This window comes from Pieris brassicae, chromosome 11, assembly GCF_905147105.1.
Source record: "Pieris brassicae chromosome 11, ilPieBrab1.1, whole genome shotgun sequence".
NCBI classification, from domain to species: Eukaryota; Metazoa; Arthropoda; class Insecta; order Lepidoptera; family Pieridae; genus Pieris; species Pieris brassicae.
Window position 1 is genome coordinate 7474997 of NC_059675.1, and position 13419 is coordinate 7488415.

Genomic DNA, 13419 nt, shown 5'->3' on the forward strand with positions numbered 1-13419 from the left:
TATCTCCTTTCTAAAACTTGTTATAATAAATGTAGATTTACCTAAGGTATACAAGTTGGATACTTGTATAAGATATTTGATATACGATGCAGAAATGTTGACTTAATTATATGAAAATTACTCAGATACATATTACTTATTAAAAGGCATTAACAAATTACTTGAATGCTTTACTTAACTGTATTAGAACACCTGATTAAAAATAAAACGTTATGCACGTTCTCTTTACTATACCACAAACGATCACATTTTAATTAAATTCGTGAGATTAGTTCAAACTAGGATAAAATCTGCATTAAGCGTAACTCGTTTAAAACGAGCTATTTCCAATGACCTAGTCCTTAAAACATGTCTTACGTAAAAAATATTACTTTTCACACCAACAATCTACAAAGGTCCTATTAAAAAATAGCCACTAAGCTTTGGGGCCACTGGCTAGTCAGTGACGATCAAGTATAATAGTCAAGAATTCTCGCTCCCTATATTGATGGGAGGAACAGTACACATTTCTGATTCTTAGAGTCGTGTATTGTAACAGGCTTTAATAGAATGTTTGGCCGTGAGTTTCAAATTAGGACACAAAAAACTAATTATGCTTATAATCATTTATTAATTAAAGCCACAATCTAAGCACACGATATAATAATCGAAATCAGTCTTTTATATACCTATTACAGAGATGACTAACATTTGTGTAGCAGCCTAAAATATCGTACGCATAATAAATGTGATATTTAGAACCATTCATAATTCCTAGATATATTTTAAGATTTTCTATACTTTAACAAATATGAGAATAGTGTCCAACCTCCTTACATGATCCTTATATCATCTCGCTGCTTACTTTATTTTCAGTTTCTTTTTTATTGTATTGGTAATTAATTAAGTACTTTACAATGCGAACTCTCGAAATTGGGGTAATTCAACCAAAGATTTATATAACAATATTAAAATGTTATGGACCAATGCAATTTTTAAATAGTATTATTGAAATAATGGAATAATATAAAAGCGTAATAAACCTTCGCCTTCAAAAAGAGAATTAAGCTCAATAAAGAAACGTTGATATGATTAGAAACATTACAAATTTAAAATTTTGAAGAAATATTCCACTTCAAGTAAGCCATCCTCTGCTAAATCACTGCAATGTATAGCATTTTGCACCTTTGTCTTTCCAAGATTAGCTCTCATTGTATTTGGACGTAATAATCTTGCAATTTCCTAAAAAAAATATTAAGAAACTTTAGAGTAGCTGATGATAATTGGTTGATTGAATAAAAATAAGCCCAGATGTACAAATTGTATTGATTTCAAGAACTTTCCAACTAAATTAACATTTACTGGAATTCACTACTTTTAACTACTTTAGGTTGAATAATATTCAAGCGGGTGTTATGGATTCAAAACCTATAAGGTGATGGCCGGTTACATAGAAAATTGTACACTTTTTTGTGCGTATTGCTCTACATACACGAAGCAAAACCAAAATGTATTAAAATAGTTTTAGCATATTTGAGTCAATAATAAATGTTAATATTATCGTGTTGTCTTAGCGCTGGTCAATAAAGGATAATTAAATTGGACAATGGGACCATGTAACTACAAAACCTTCATAGATATAATTACACAAATTTGGACTTTAGTTAGTTGGCTGGGAAGTTAGCCGGTATTAATCATGGTGGGCTTCCAACAAAAACATACCGGATCAGATGGTCCCACTAATTTTCTGAACTCAACAGCTGTATTAGTACGCTTATCCTTCGCAACAATTTCCATTGCAATACACGACCCACTTGCAAGCTCTTCTACCATTCCCTGTGACATGTAACACCTTAAACATTTAAATTGAAAAAGGTCCAACTGAAGCAAAAGGAAAAGTGGAGCAGTATTGGGCTTGTGGCTTGAGCGTGCGACTCATCAGTGAAGTCGTGGTTCGAACCCCGGCTGTGCACCAACATTCGCTCGTACGATGAAGGGAAACATGGAATGCTATAGGACCAAAAACGTCGACATGTCAAAGACGACAGACCAGCTACTTGCCTAGTGAGAAAAATTATGAAAAACGAAACATACTTTGCCTTATCGCGATCGATTAATTTATTACTGTTGATATAAATTTAAGCTTAATTGTCAACAGAACTTTATTGACAGAAGGCCGTCGCCAGCCAGTAGGTACAAAGGATAATAAAAGAACAATAAATAATGTAAATAAAGAAAAATAAAAACAAATTAATAACTTAAAAAAAGGATTTTTCCTGTCCCCACTGCCGACGCCCGTGATGTCCATCGATGGCATAAGTAACATATCTTTGCAAAGACATTAAAAAAGTATTGTAAAATTTAAATAACCTATTTTGTTAATGTTTTAGACTGAGGGTTGGGTTAACATTAAAATAAATAATAACCTACACTAAGTTACAGAAGCTATTTCTCCTTTGGAATAAGTTACTGGTCTGTACCTATGCAACAATGACACAAAACAATTTATTTACTAATATTTAAACATTGTGTGTCAGCTTTCCTTTTGCTGTTCAAGTACTCAATTGGGCCTGATTATATTTATCCTTGAGCCAGCATGGGTTTACAATTTCACGAAATGGTAAGGTGTGGATGTGACAATATAGAAAAGTAAAATTCTCTAGAGAAATTCTACAGTGAATTTCTTATACAACCTTGTAATAGAATGTACCTTATACTCTTGAACAATTCCCTTATAAACTTCATAGAACTCTGCCGCATTGATATTCTCAACTATGAACATATTCAAAGCTGTGATATCAAATCCACCTTCATCAATTGCTTCGAACACGGCACCAAGTTTACCCTCACGTATGGCATGTGGTTTCACAATACAAAGGGTGCAATTTGACAGGGTGGCTGTCAATCGAAGCCTTGATAAATGAAATGGTGGTGAAGGAAAAAAATATTCCACATCCTATAAACATATAAATAGAGTATTAGTTGGTCGAGCCAAGTTAGCCTTTTTTTAAATACAAGGCTGGTGACCATCTTTCTCGCCATACATTATATATATTTTAGTACAAGATTCATAAATAAAATTTGAAAAAATGAGATTTATGGTCTCTATCCCATAGGATGTAGAGCAGTTACATAGCCTCAAGGTATGATTGTTACCTGGATAAACAAACATTATTTCCAATCAGAATGGGCACAGAAAGTTAACTCACATCTAATTAAAATGATTATATACCAACTTCTGCCAGATGCCTATATTGTATACATCATATACCTGAATAGCAGTTTCAGCATCACTGGACACATCAACACAGTTCTTAACAGGATCAGTTCCATAAAGTGCCCTTATAGTGCCTGGTTTAGCTTTCATTGGATCTTTATCACCAATTATCTGTTTGGAGAGGGCAACAGCATCTTTACCAACAAGCTCCATACCATACACTAAGTCTCCTGTTAGATGCTCCAAAAGAAATCTGTAAATTTTTAAAGCTCTTTTAATGTATGATTTTATATAAATTTTAATTATCTAGTTTATCTAGTTTCAAATTTATTTTGGATACCATTTATTTGTATATTCTATCCACAATGCTAACTTGTTTTAAATTGTCCTGTATAGTTATGGTAACATTTAAATATATATTTATTCTAGTGTGGACTTATTTATGAACCTTTAAATCAAATACAGATTCTGTTGCAATTAAATTTTTAAACAATAAAGCATATTGGTGGCCAATAATATCAAATATTAAAAAAACCATATCATTGAATAAATTTATAAAATATCTAGCCTAGCTTAATTGTGCTATAAAATGGAAAATTACAAAATGAATTAATTTCTTACTTAATGAAGTTATGAATTTTATTATCAATGGACAATAAGAATCTAAGAATATTTATCGTGTTTAACATCTGAACCACTTGTGTGTGACAATTTAAGTTTCAAAGATAATTCACCATATGAATAGAAGTTGTAGAATTACTTACGGAAATGTGGGATCTGATAATTGAGATCTATAAAGATAATTAACATCATCCCCTGTGAGGCGGGCTTTTTTCATTTTAGTTATCTTAAGATTGTGTTCAAAGAAGTGGGTGATAATTTTACCAGTAATTTTTGATGGAATTGGTTTTATTAGCGCAAATGTGCTGTAAGAATAAAATCATATATTTTTTCAAAAGGAAATAATAAATCAATGAATTTTTATAACAGACTTAAACCTCACACTTCCATGTCCTTGTGCAGTTTTTCCTTTGTGTGTTCACATGCAAAATCAACAATTTTGACCAATCTTCCTAATATGAAAAGGGAACTTCCAATAAAGAAATTGTCAAGTGCTATACCATTCACCTTTACTCTTCTTAAAAAAGTCTTCCTGTTCTTCAGATCATACATCTCGATTGTATCATCGTTGGGATAGTAAAATACGTTAAATCTTCTTACAAGGCTTGCTTGGTTGTCATACCATTCTCCTACAAATGAGTATTTTTCTTTATATGCACCTTCCTATGGATAAATACATTTTCAGAATAATAACATAATTGATTATATATTAATACTCGTAAATCACAATATAATTTGCACTACTTGCCATGATAATAAAGTTTTACTATTAACAAAATATTACAAGTATTTGAAATTAAAATAAACAAAGACTATATTAATTGTCTGATTCTATTTACAAATAGAAATGAATCATTGTTGTTGTTTTGACTTTTTTAAATCTTAAACGGCATTCTCAGTGTTCTCATCTCATAAAAATGTTGACTACTTTAACATCCTAATTCCTATTGGAATAATATTAAATATTATAGTCTGGGTCTGGGCAAGGCCAAGAAGTAATCTGCGGTAATAATTGTGAATATTGTCCGTATATGGCGCTCGCGTGTTCAAACTAGGGACGTGCCAACGTTAGCACGTTCGATAGTTCTATATATGCGTATATACGATAACTAATTTAAACCATTAGACATATTAGATGATGTTGATTATTTTATTTAGTATATTCAATAAATGCAACAAAAATCTGTTAAGTAATTAGAGATTCTAGTTTAGTTTGCGCTTTTTTTATTAAATCAACACTACGAATAGATGTTGAGGGTTACCAATACTCCTTTATCACTTTATTGGAACGAATGGCTAACAGTATTGGTAAAGGTTGTCACAAACCAATGAATATTTATTATTAGAAAACATAGAATACGCCATTTACCAGTTTTAAGATTATTGAACTCACAAAATTTCTACGTCTGCAATTATTTTATTAACCAGACCTTTTTTCTTTTTCGGTTATAAGTTGAGGTTGAAATATTTTTTTTTAATGGAGCCTTTGTTTGACGTGCCTGTACTGAATTGATGATCGTTCGTAATAATAATAGAAGGATTGCACTGCCAAGTTGAGGATGGTTGATCTGACGTTCTTATAGTTTAGGGTCCCGCGCTATTTCTTATTAATCATTATATCTACTTATGTTTTAATTGAAATCTTTATGCCAATTTTATAAACCTAACACTCCTCGTTAAATGTTTTCGTGAAATAAGTTTGTACACATAATTCTCATTAAAAAGAATTAAGTGAAAGCTTAATATGCCAAAAAATATATAGATTTACTATATTTTAACAGTGAAGAAGGGCTTAGTTTCGTCATGAATTATAACTTCCTACTTGATGCAGTCTTGTTGTAGTAAAAAATGAGAATTAAAAACAATATTATAATATATCCAAAAAAGTCGACGGCATGTGTCAGGCACAGGAGGCTGATCACCTACTAGCCTATTAGATTGACAAAAGATCATGAAACAGATATAGAAATCTAAGGCACTAAAACTAGGTTCTAGGTTTGGCCTAGAAGTGGTAAAGCGCCAATGGTTTGTTTATTTTTAAATATTATCATAGGTCAAACAAATTTAAAATTAACTCATATCGAATTTGATATATAGAATTATATTTAATCGGACTTGTTTCATTTTTTATGTGCGTGAGTTCTGAAGCTTTGATTATATAACAGCTGTCAATAAAAGCTGTGAAGTAAAGGAATTTAAGAATAATTTAAAATAGATTAAATTCAATTTATTTTGTGCTTCTCCCATTTACTTATTTGTAAAATGGTAAGTTCATTAGTAATAATCGTATCGTAAACATTGCCTGCTGTACATTTCCATTAAAATTTACTATTTAAATTACTTTTACTAATTTTTAAAAAATTAAATTTACTAACTAAATTTATTTATATTTAATAAATTACAGGTTTATGATTACTTCGATAAGTATACATTTCTATGCGAAATGTATGATGAAGAAGGTGACGAGATCGTGGAATTAGTTCTTAATTTTTTCCCTTTCGATGGCTCTGTACAAATAATCAACACGAAAAAGGGTAAAACTCTTTTGAGACGCGTACAATTGCCTCCATTAAAATTAGAAATGCTGCAAATAGGTAATGTTGTGAACATATTTTCAAAATTACTGCACATCACCGACTGTGCACCTTTGACTCGAAGAACTCTGTTTAAAAATGTGGAAAGGTAGCTTATACTTTTTTATAAAAATTACAGCTATCTTTTTTGGATAACTAAATTATAAATAATCTTACTTGCAGTACTTTTGCTCTGATTAAACCCATCCCACCTAGCGAACATGGCAAAATTTTAACGTTCATCATGAAAAACGGATTTCGAATTGTGCGGATGAAAAATGGCAAGATTAGCAAGGACTTTGCAATTATACTTTACCATAACATTTCGGGAAGCAATATGATGCCGTAACGTTTTGTCTTACTTAGCTTAGATTTTTTAAATTTATTATGTGTAAATACACTGCAATTGCAGTGTTAGTTACAATAAATAATAATATTTATAAAAACAGATAATTCAGTAAAATGTTAGAAGTAATATGTCATGATTTACAGAATAATCATAGACTACATCACGAGCGGAGAGGTTATTGGCCTAGAACTAGTTGCTCCTGACGCTGTAAAAAAATGGCGCCAATGTTTAGGGGCAACCGAGCCATCAGAAGCTGCTCCAGGAACTTTACGTAATTTGTATGGAGAAAATACACTAAAAAACATTGCTCATGGTTGTAATACTTCAGAGGAAGCAACCCAAGTATGGCTGTTAATTACGTAAAATGGTTATAGTTAGCTAATTAAAAAATAGACATACGTATTGGACTCACATGATTTTAACGCGCCGTTAACTTATTGCTATATTTTTAATTGATGCTCCAACCTTTTGGTTATGTTATTTAGCGCGTTGAACAAAATAAACAAACACACAGCAAAAAAACTTCAGCTTTTTAATATGAATATTGATTATACCAAAGACAATTACATAATAAATAAAATAAACACTATAATGGTATAAATATTGATAGTCAATAAATAAGATCTATTTTTTTTTCTTATGGACTAGGATTATTGTAGTACTCATGTACTCATTATTTTTTTCATTTACACCATGTAAAAATCGATTGAGCTAATTTGAATGCATTAATAATTTATAAGCTAAAAATTAAGTCAAAATATATGATCTAATTTCAGAGAATTACTTAGGATTTATATTAATTGTAGATGTTAGAGTTGTTTTTTGGTTATGAGAAAGGCATACCACGAATACCATTTAGAGCTACTTTGAAAAACTGCACATGCTGCATTATAAAACCTCATGCTGTTATTGATGGTAATATTGGCTCCATTCTGGAAGTTATTGCTACATCTAAAAAATTCTATGTATCAGCCATAGCTCTGTTTTCTGTTAAACTGATGAATGCAGAGGAATTTTATGAAATATATAAAGGTGTTCTGCCAGAATATGAAGTTAGTACAAACTATTATATCTATAAAATTATTGACCTCTTATTACAGTAGTTCTTCTTAGGACCCTATTGCTAAGATTCTAAAAGAAGACTTATCATAAATTATCATATATTATGTTTTGATATACATGAAACACACTGATTATACCATGAGAAAGCAAGTGATGTCCCTGTATAATTTTTTTTATAAACATTGATAGTTCTTAAGTAAAATTTTAAAAGGATAAGAAATTAAATTACCTGTGAAAAATAGAAATGGTATTTTAGTTTTTCGAAACTTGTACTGTTTCAGGCAATGTGCATACATTTAGCTGAAGGGAAATGTGTTGCACTAGAAGTAAAGTCTGATGATGCAAGTATAAACATTGTGTCTGAATTCAGAAAAGTTTGTGGACCTAGAGACCCTGTATGTAATGAAACAGATTTCTCAATTGAGATATTAATATTTTATTCACTTACTTTTTTAAATGGTTGTTAAATTAAGATACATCATAAGTATAATAAAATAGGAGTAAAACTGAGCTTTTCTCTTAACTGTGTTTATTTTAGGATTTAGCTCGACAACTGTATCCCGAATCTATAAGAGCTTTATACGGAAAAAGCATTTTGTATAATGCAGTCCATTGCACAGACCTCCCAGAAGATGGTGAACTTGAAGTGGAATATTTTTTTAAATTACTTGCCAATGATTAATATTGTTTTAGACATACTTCTACTACTTTTTATATGTATTCTTTATTACAAAGTCATTTCCTTCAATTTCAATTTTTTCATACATCCATTTCCGGTTAACTCTGAAATTAAAAAAATGGTCTTGATCATTAATTCATTTCCTTAATTTATAAAATTATAGAAAACGAAAGGTATTATTACCTGCAATCAAATCCACATCTGTTTGAACTGCATTTAGGACAAGGAAAATGGCAACCTGGGCATTTTTCATCTAAACAGTCACAAAGATCTTGTCCTGTTGCACACAGCTGTCCACGCTCATTATACAATTTTTTAGACTTACGACTCCGAAAAAAATTACATAAATCTAAGTAACTTTGTTTACAACAAAAACATATACATAGTAGAACAAATTAAGCTACAAAAATATTTTATATCTAGTAAATATATTATCAAGTTAAACTTACCTCAAGTTAAAATTTTTTTTGACTAAACTGAACCATATTCATAAAGTAGCAAATTACTTAATATAAATAGTAAAACTTACTTAAAACAATAGTTTTTGGGGTTTAACTTTCTTCTTTCTCGTGTTCCAGTTATTCCAAGTTCCGAAGATAAACTCGGCATTTTTATTTTTTATGTATAAAGTTAATGATAATATTGTTACTTAATAATTTATCAAATAGCAAAGTTAAAAGCAAAATAACGAGAGCTTGAATTTGTTATATATGTATTGTTGTTTTCTTGATTCTTCACACTATATGTATGTATAGAAGTCATAGATAATAGAACACAAATACAATTTACGGTGATTGTCTAAGTCTTTGTTTTTTTTTCTTGGACCAAGCGAGCATTCTTCTAGGGAGCAAGCAAGTAAGAAAGATCGAGAGAGAGAGAGAGAGCGAGATAGAGCAAACGTCACTGTGCCATAGAGCGAAAGGTTGGATAGAGCTATAGTGAGAAAGATTGAGAGAGAGAGTAAGGGAGATCGAGAAAAAATACACGCTATTGGTTGATGTATTCGTTAGTTACATATTAGAACTTACTAGATGGCAATTCTGTCACATAACGTTTTGTGTAGTAAACGCAGATTTTTTATTTATTTATATTATTACACTTTTTACACACTGTATACAGGACGTATAAGTGAAAAGGAAGTGTGAATATAGACATACAAATACTTGGAGTGATCATATACTGGTACATGATCATCTATTAAGGCTTTTACCTTAGTAATAAATAATTTACAAAGAAATGATAATTATGAATGTAAAGAATATTTGAAATACTTAATATTTGAGAAAGCGCGGAAAACTTCGTTCATGGTAGACGTATTTTTCATAGTGGTGAAAATTTATTTAATTGTTTAGTTCTACTAGTTAAAACGCCGAGGATACGCTGGTAGTTTTAATTTTTGTATTATATGTAATCTTTATATGTATTTGTGAACAGTGGCATCGTGTAGTCGGTAAGTTATTGCAAATTCTTTAAATATTGAATGAACGAGCCTCCCGATCTAAGTCGATATTATGGGGATGTTGGCCTGAATCTTCCTGTGGGATGCAATGCTGGTTCACAAGATGTCCCGGACAAAATGGATACGGAGGTCAACATGCAGGTGTGTCATATGACAGGTCAGATGAAGATCCTCTGTACTGTGTAATGTGTGAAGTGGAAGGGCGATTCAGATTCAGCGATAAATAAGTCATGTCCTGAGTTTGTGATACTGACAGAAATCAAAGTTAAAATGGCTCAGAGCTTCATGTCTTATGCCAAAGCCAAAATATTTACTATTTTCCTTCTGTTAAGCCTTCATACCCAGATGTATTAAGTTCAACAATTCCGAAAGTACCAAAACCCGCATATTCTTCCGCAGCGAAGTCTGTATCTCGTAACAATATTTTCCCTCAAATCAAAAACAGTATTCTTAAAACTACGCTTTCCTCCTTAAACCTCGAAATGGTTATAATAGTGTTGCTCATAATAACGTATTAAAAGACTTCCAAGTTCTAGAGCCTAAAAATGGCAGTGCTTTGCAATAGATTGCAAGATAATTCAATGGAATGTTTGGTTGTGGCACTACTGACTCCAATGGTGTACGTTTAGTTGAAATATTAGATTTACATAATTTATTTGTAATTCTGGCTCACCAACCAGACGTACAAAGCCCAATGAAAAGCTTAGCGTAGTTGACTTATAAATTTGTACTCCAGATCTTGCCTCTTCTCAATCTTGGTACACTTCATCATCTACTTTTGGCAGTGATCATTTCCCGATTATCATATCCTCGCATATTAAACGCTCTCCTTAGCAAAAACGACAACCTCGTGTGAAATATAAATTAAATACTGCTGATTGGCTTGCATTTCAAATCCTTGTTGAATCTAAAATAAAAGATTTGGCCGAATTTGTTATAGGCAGCGGCACGTAAGTCTAGCGCTGGCCGATACGTGGAGGGGATTGCTGCGCATGTGTACTGTCGTGCACGCAATGCATTATATGCCACTTTGATTAATGATTACCTAAATAACGATATTAAGCTGAACGAAATGTGAAGAATAGCTGCTGCGCATAATTACTGTCGCGCATGTTAGTAATATTACCTATCTATAAGATATAATAAGACAGTAAAAAAGTGTCTGTACATAGAACGTATTTCCAAAAAAGACCTAAGATATTTTAACAAATTTATGGGATGTAGAAAAATAATAACATTATCTTTTAATTTGTATTAATTAATTTGGATTAATCTTTTATTAATCTGAATCAGATAATGGTCTCGCGACAAGGCCTTTTGCTTACTGAGGGCCCGGGCTCAGGACTGCTTCGTTCGTCGGCACTAGCGTCATCTTCATTGCTATCCTCGGAACTATCTCCATCGACATGATTATTAAATTGTTCTGTTACCAAATCCACGACATGATCACTTTTTGCATATTGCTCTTCTATAACCTTCACCTTTTTACACACTTTTTGCCAATCCCATGTACCCATTAGTAAAACCTTTTTTTCTATTAGGTATAGACCTATAAAACCTAAATGTATAGACATTTACTGACACTCCATATATTTTTGCTGCCTACATATTGTTTAATATCTTTTATATAAATGTGACCTTTAAAACTTCAAACTGTTACTGGCGACACAAATCATTACCATGTCTAATAGCTTCTGTAAATTTTTAACAATTCACAGCCGCATTTATTAATCTCCATCATTACCCATATTTTTGTCACAATTTAATTCTTTAATTCTCGATCTGGATATAAGATATAGGCGTCAATAAGCAAGATATTGGAGACAAATATTCGTTTCATGTGTAGCGTTATTATATTTTTACAGATGTCTCAAAAATCTCTGTTGATAATTGTGTTGGAGTTGGTCTAGTTCATGCAGAGTATTTTCCTCTTTTAAAAGCTTTAGAACTAGTTATTTTAATAAAATATAAAAGAACAATCATATTTTCAGACTCAAAAAGTGCATAACAAACTGTTGAAAAATTTCCTTTCCAAATGAAACTTTGTTATCCTGTTATTTGCAAAATACGTGAACGGCTTTTAATATGTTCTCAAAGAAATTACAACATTACCTTTGCATGGATTCCAAGTCACTGTGGAATTAAAGGAAACGAAAAAGCTGATGAGTTTGCCAATGAAGTCATAAAGGATAGATACATAGTCCCATAAATTAATTATTGCCTTGCTCTTCCCAAAACCCATCTTTGGGACTCGTGGAATTATGTTTGGCTGAGAAGCAGCGAGTTCAAAGGCAAACATTTTGCTTTATCCTTTATTGTATTATCTTCGTTCATAATCAATAATAATATTAAGATTTAATATGTTTATGTACATATTTTGTTTTTAACTAGCTTATCCCTTTGTTTTCTTTTGATGTCTTTGTTTATTATTTCTCGCGTGTGGTTTCCCAACCTTTTACTTGAAACTGGCATAAAGTCAAATCTATTGCCATAATATTAAAAAAAACTAAATATTTGAGTGTTGGAGATTATAAAATCACGATTTAAACTATTGCCATAATAGTAAAAAAACGATTTTAAATAGAAAAAATAGTTAGCAAACATATTACTCATCTGTGGTTATTATAACTACTTTATTATTGTCATAACCTATATTATATTGTAGTCTTTGATTAACTGTTCAGTTTTTGTGAATATAATTTCAAAATAGATAGGTTCCGAAGTATCCAAACATTTCTGAGATAATTAAATAATGGCTGATTCGAATAAAGAGTCCGTTACAAAAGTACCTATGATTTATGTTTGTGGAGGTTAGTCTAATCTATGATAGTATTTGTTTACTCTTTATTCTTTCTTGATAAAAGCTTAAGGTGCATCTAATAACATTTTATTATTGTTTTATTTTTAGAGTGTCACAGGGAGAATGAAATAAAACCACGAGATCCAATCAGATGCAGAGAATGTGGATACAGAATCATGTACAAAAAAAGAACTAAAAGATGTATCCTTTTAATTAATTGTCAACCTACAAAAGAATTACTCATTACTAATTATTTTAATGATGATTATAAATTTAGAAGGCAGATCTGAACTTTAAAAGGTTGTTTAAAATCAATCAAGAATGGGGCGGATATAATTATGTTTTACTGATATTATTTTAGTCAACCTGGTCAGAAAGTGAAAAACTTCTCTTAGTACCTTGGGACTTGTGTGTGGTTGTAACTTGCCAAGGTACACACTATATTCATACCATATATTTCCTTAATAGATGTTTCAGTGGTGGTTTTTGATGCGCGATAGCAGGGATAAATAGAAGAGCTTATTTTTTATCACTTAAATATCCATTTGTTACATTAAAGGTATTGTAAACAATAAATGGGCAAATATTTGGCATATTTGTATTTATTTCAACTATTTGACCCCAACATAGTTAATCTCATATATACATAGATGAAATTATTGGAAACACAGTTTTGTCAT

At 31.1% G+C, this 13419-nt stretch overlaps 3 protein-coding genes across 7 annotated transcripts; 2 read left to right on the plus strand and 1 right to left on the minus strand.

The window, feature by feature from the left end:
• Nucleotides 1–269: 269 nt before the first annotated feature.
• LOC123716608 (nucleoside diphosphate kinase 7) lies at nt 270–4870 on the minus strand. Of its 5 annotated transcripts, none has more exons than XM_045672436.1 (7): nt 4566–4870; nt 4200–4480; nt 3961–4122; nt 3251–3449; nt 2690–2935; nt 1702–1815; nt 273–1221 (listed from the first exon to the last, which is right to left on the minus strand). In XM_045672436.1, the coding sequence occupies exons 1-7, from the start codon at nt 4566–4568 to the stop codon at nt 1081–1083; spliced, it is 1146 nt and encodes a 381-aa protein (XP_045528392.1). In that variant the 5' UTR covers nt 4569–4870; the 3' UTR covers nt 273–1080. The 5 variants fall into 5 exon arrangements, 4 of the variants coding, with proteins under 4 accessions (XP_045528396.1, XP_045528393.1, XP_045528394.1 ...); XR_006754582.1 differs by having other exon boundaries at nt 1083–1221; nt 1702–1831; XM_045672437.1 differs by lacking the exon at nt 4566–4870 and having other exon boundaries at nt 272–1221; nt 4325–4543.
• A 1088-nt stretch (nt 4871–5958) lies between these two features.
• On the plus strand, nt 5959–8807 carry LOC123716655 (nucleoside diphosphate kinase 7-like). The gene is made up of 7 exons (XM_045672500.1): nt 5959–6082; nt 6222–6499; nt 6574–6735; nt 6883–7081; nt 7546–7791; nt 8083–8196; nt 8340–8807. The coding sequence occupies exons 1-7, from the start codon at nt 6080–6082 to the stop codon at nt 8481–8483; spliced, it is 1146 nt and encodes a 381-aa protein (XP_045528456.1). The 5' UTR covers nt 5959–6079; the 3' UTR covers nt 8484–8807.
• Nucleotides 8808–12593: 3786 nt separating this feature from the next.
• LOC123716269 (DNA-directed RNA polymerases I, II, and III subunit RPABC4) lies at nt 12594–13332 on the plus strand. The gene is made up of 3 exons (XM_045671926.1): nt 12594–12749; nt 12848–12940; nt 13217–13332. Exons 1-3 carry the CDS (start codon nt 12692–12694, stop codon nt 13237–13239), a joined length of 174 nt encoding a protein of 57 aa, XP_045527882.1. The 5' UTR covers nt 12594–12691; the 3' UTR covers nt 13240–13332.
• Nucleotides 13333–13419: the final 87 nt, after the last annotated feature.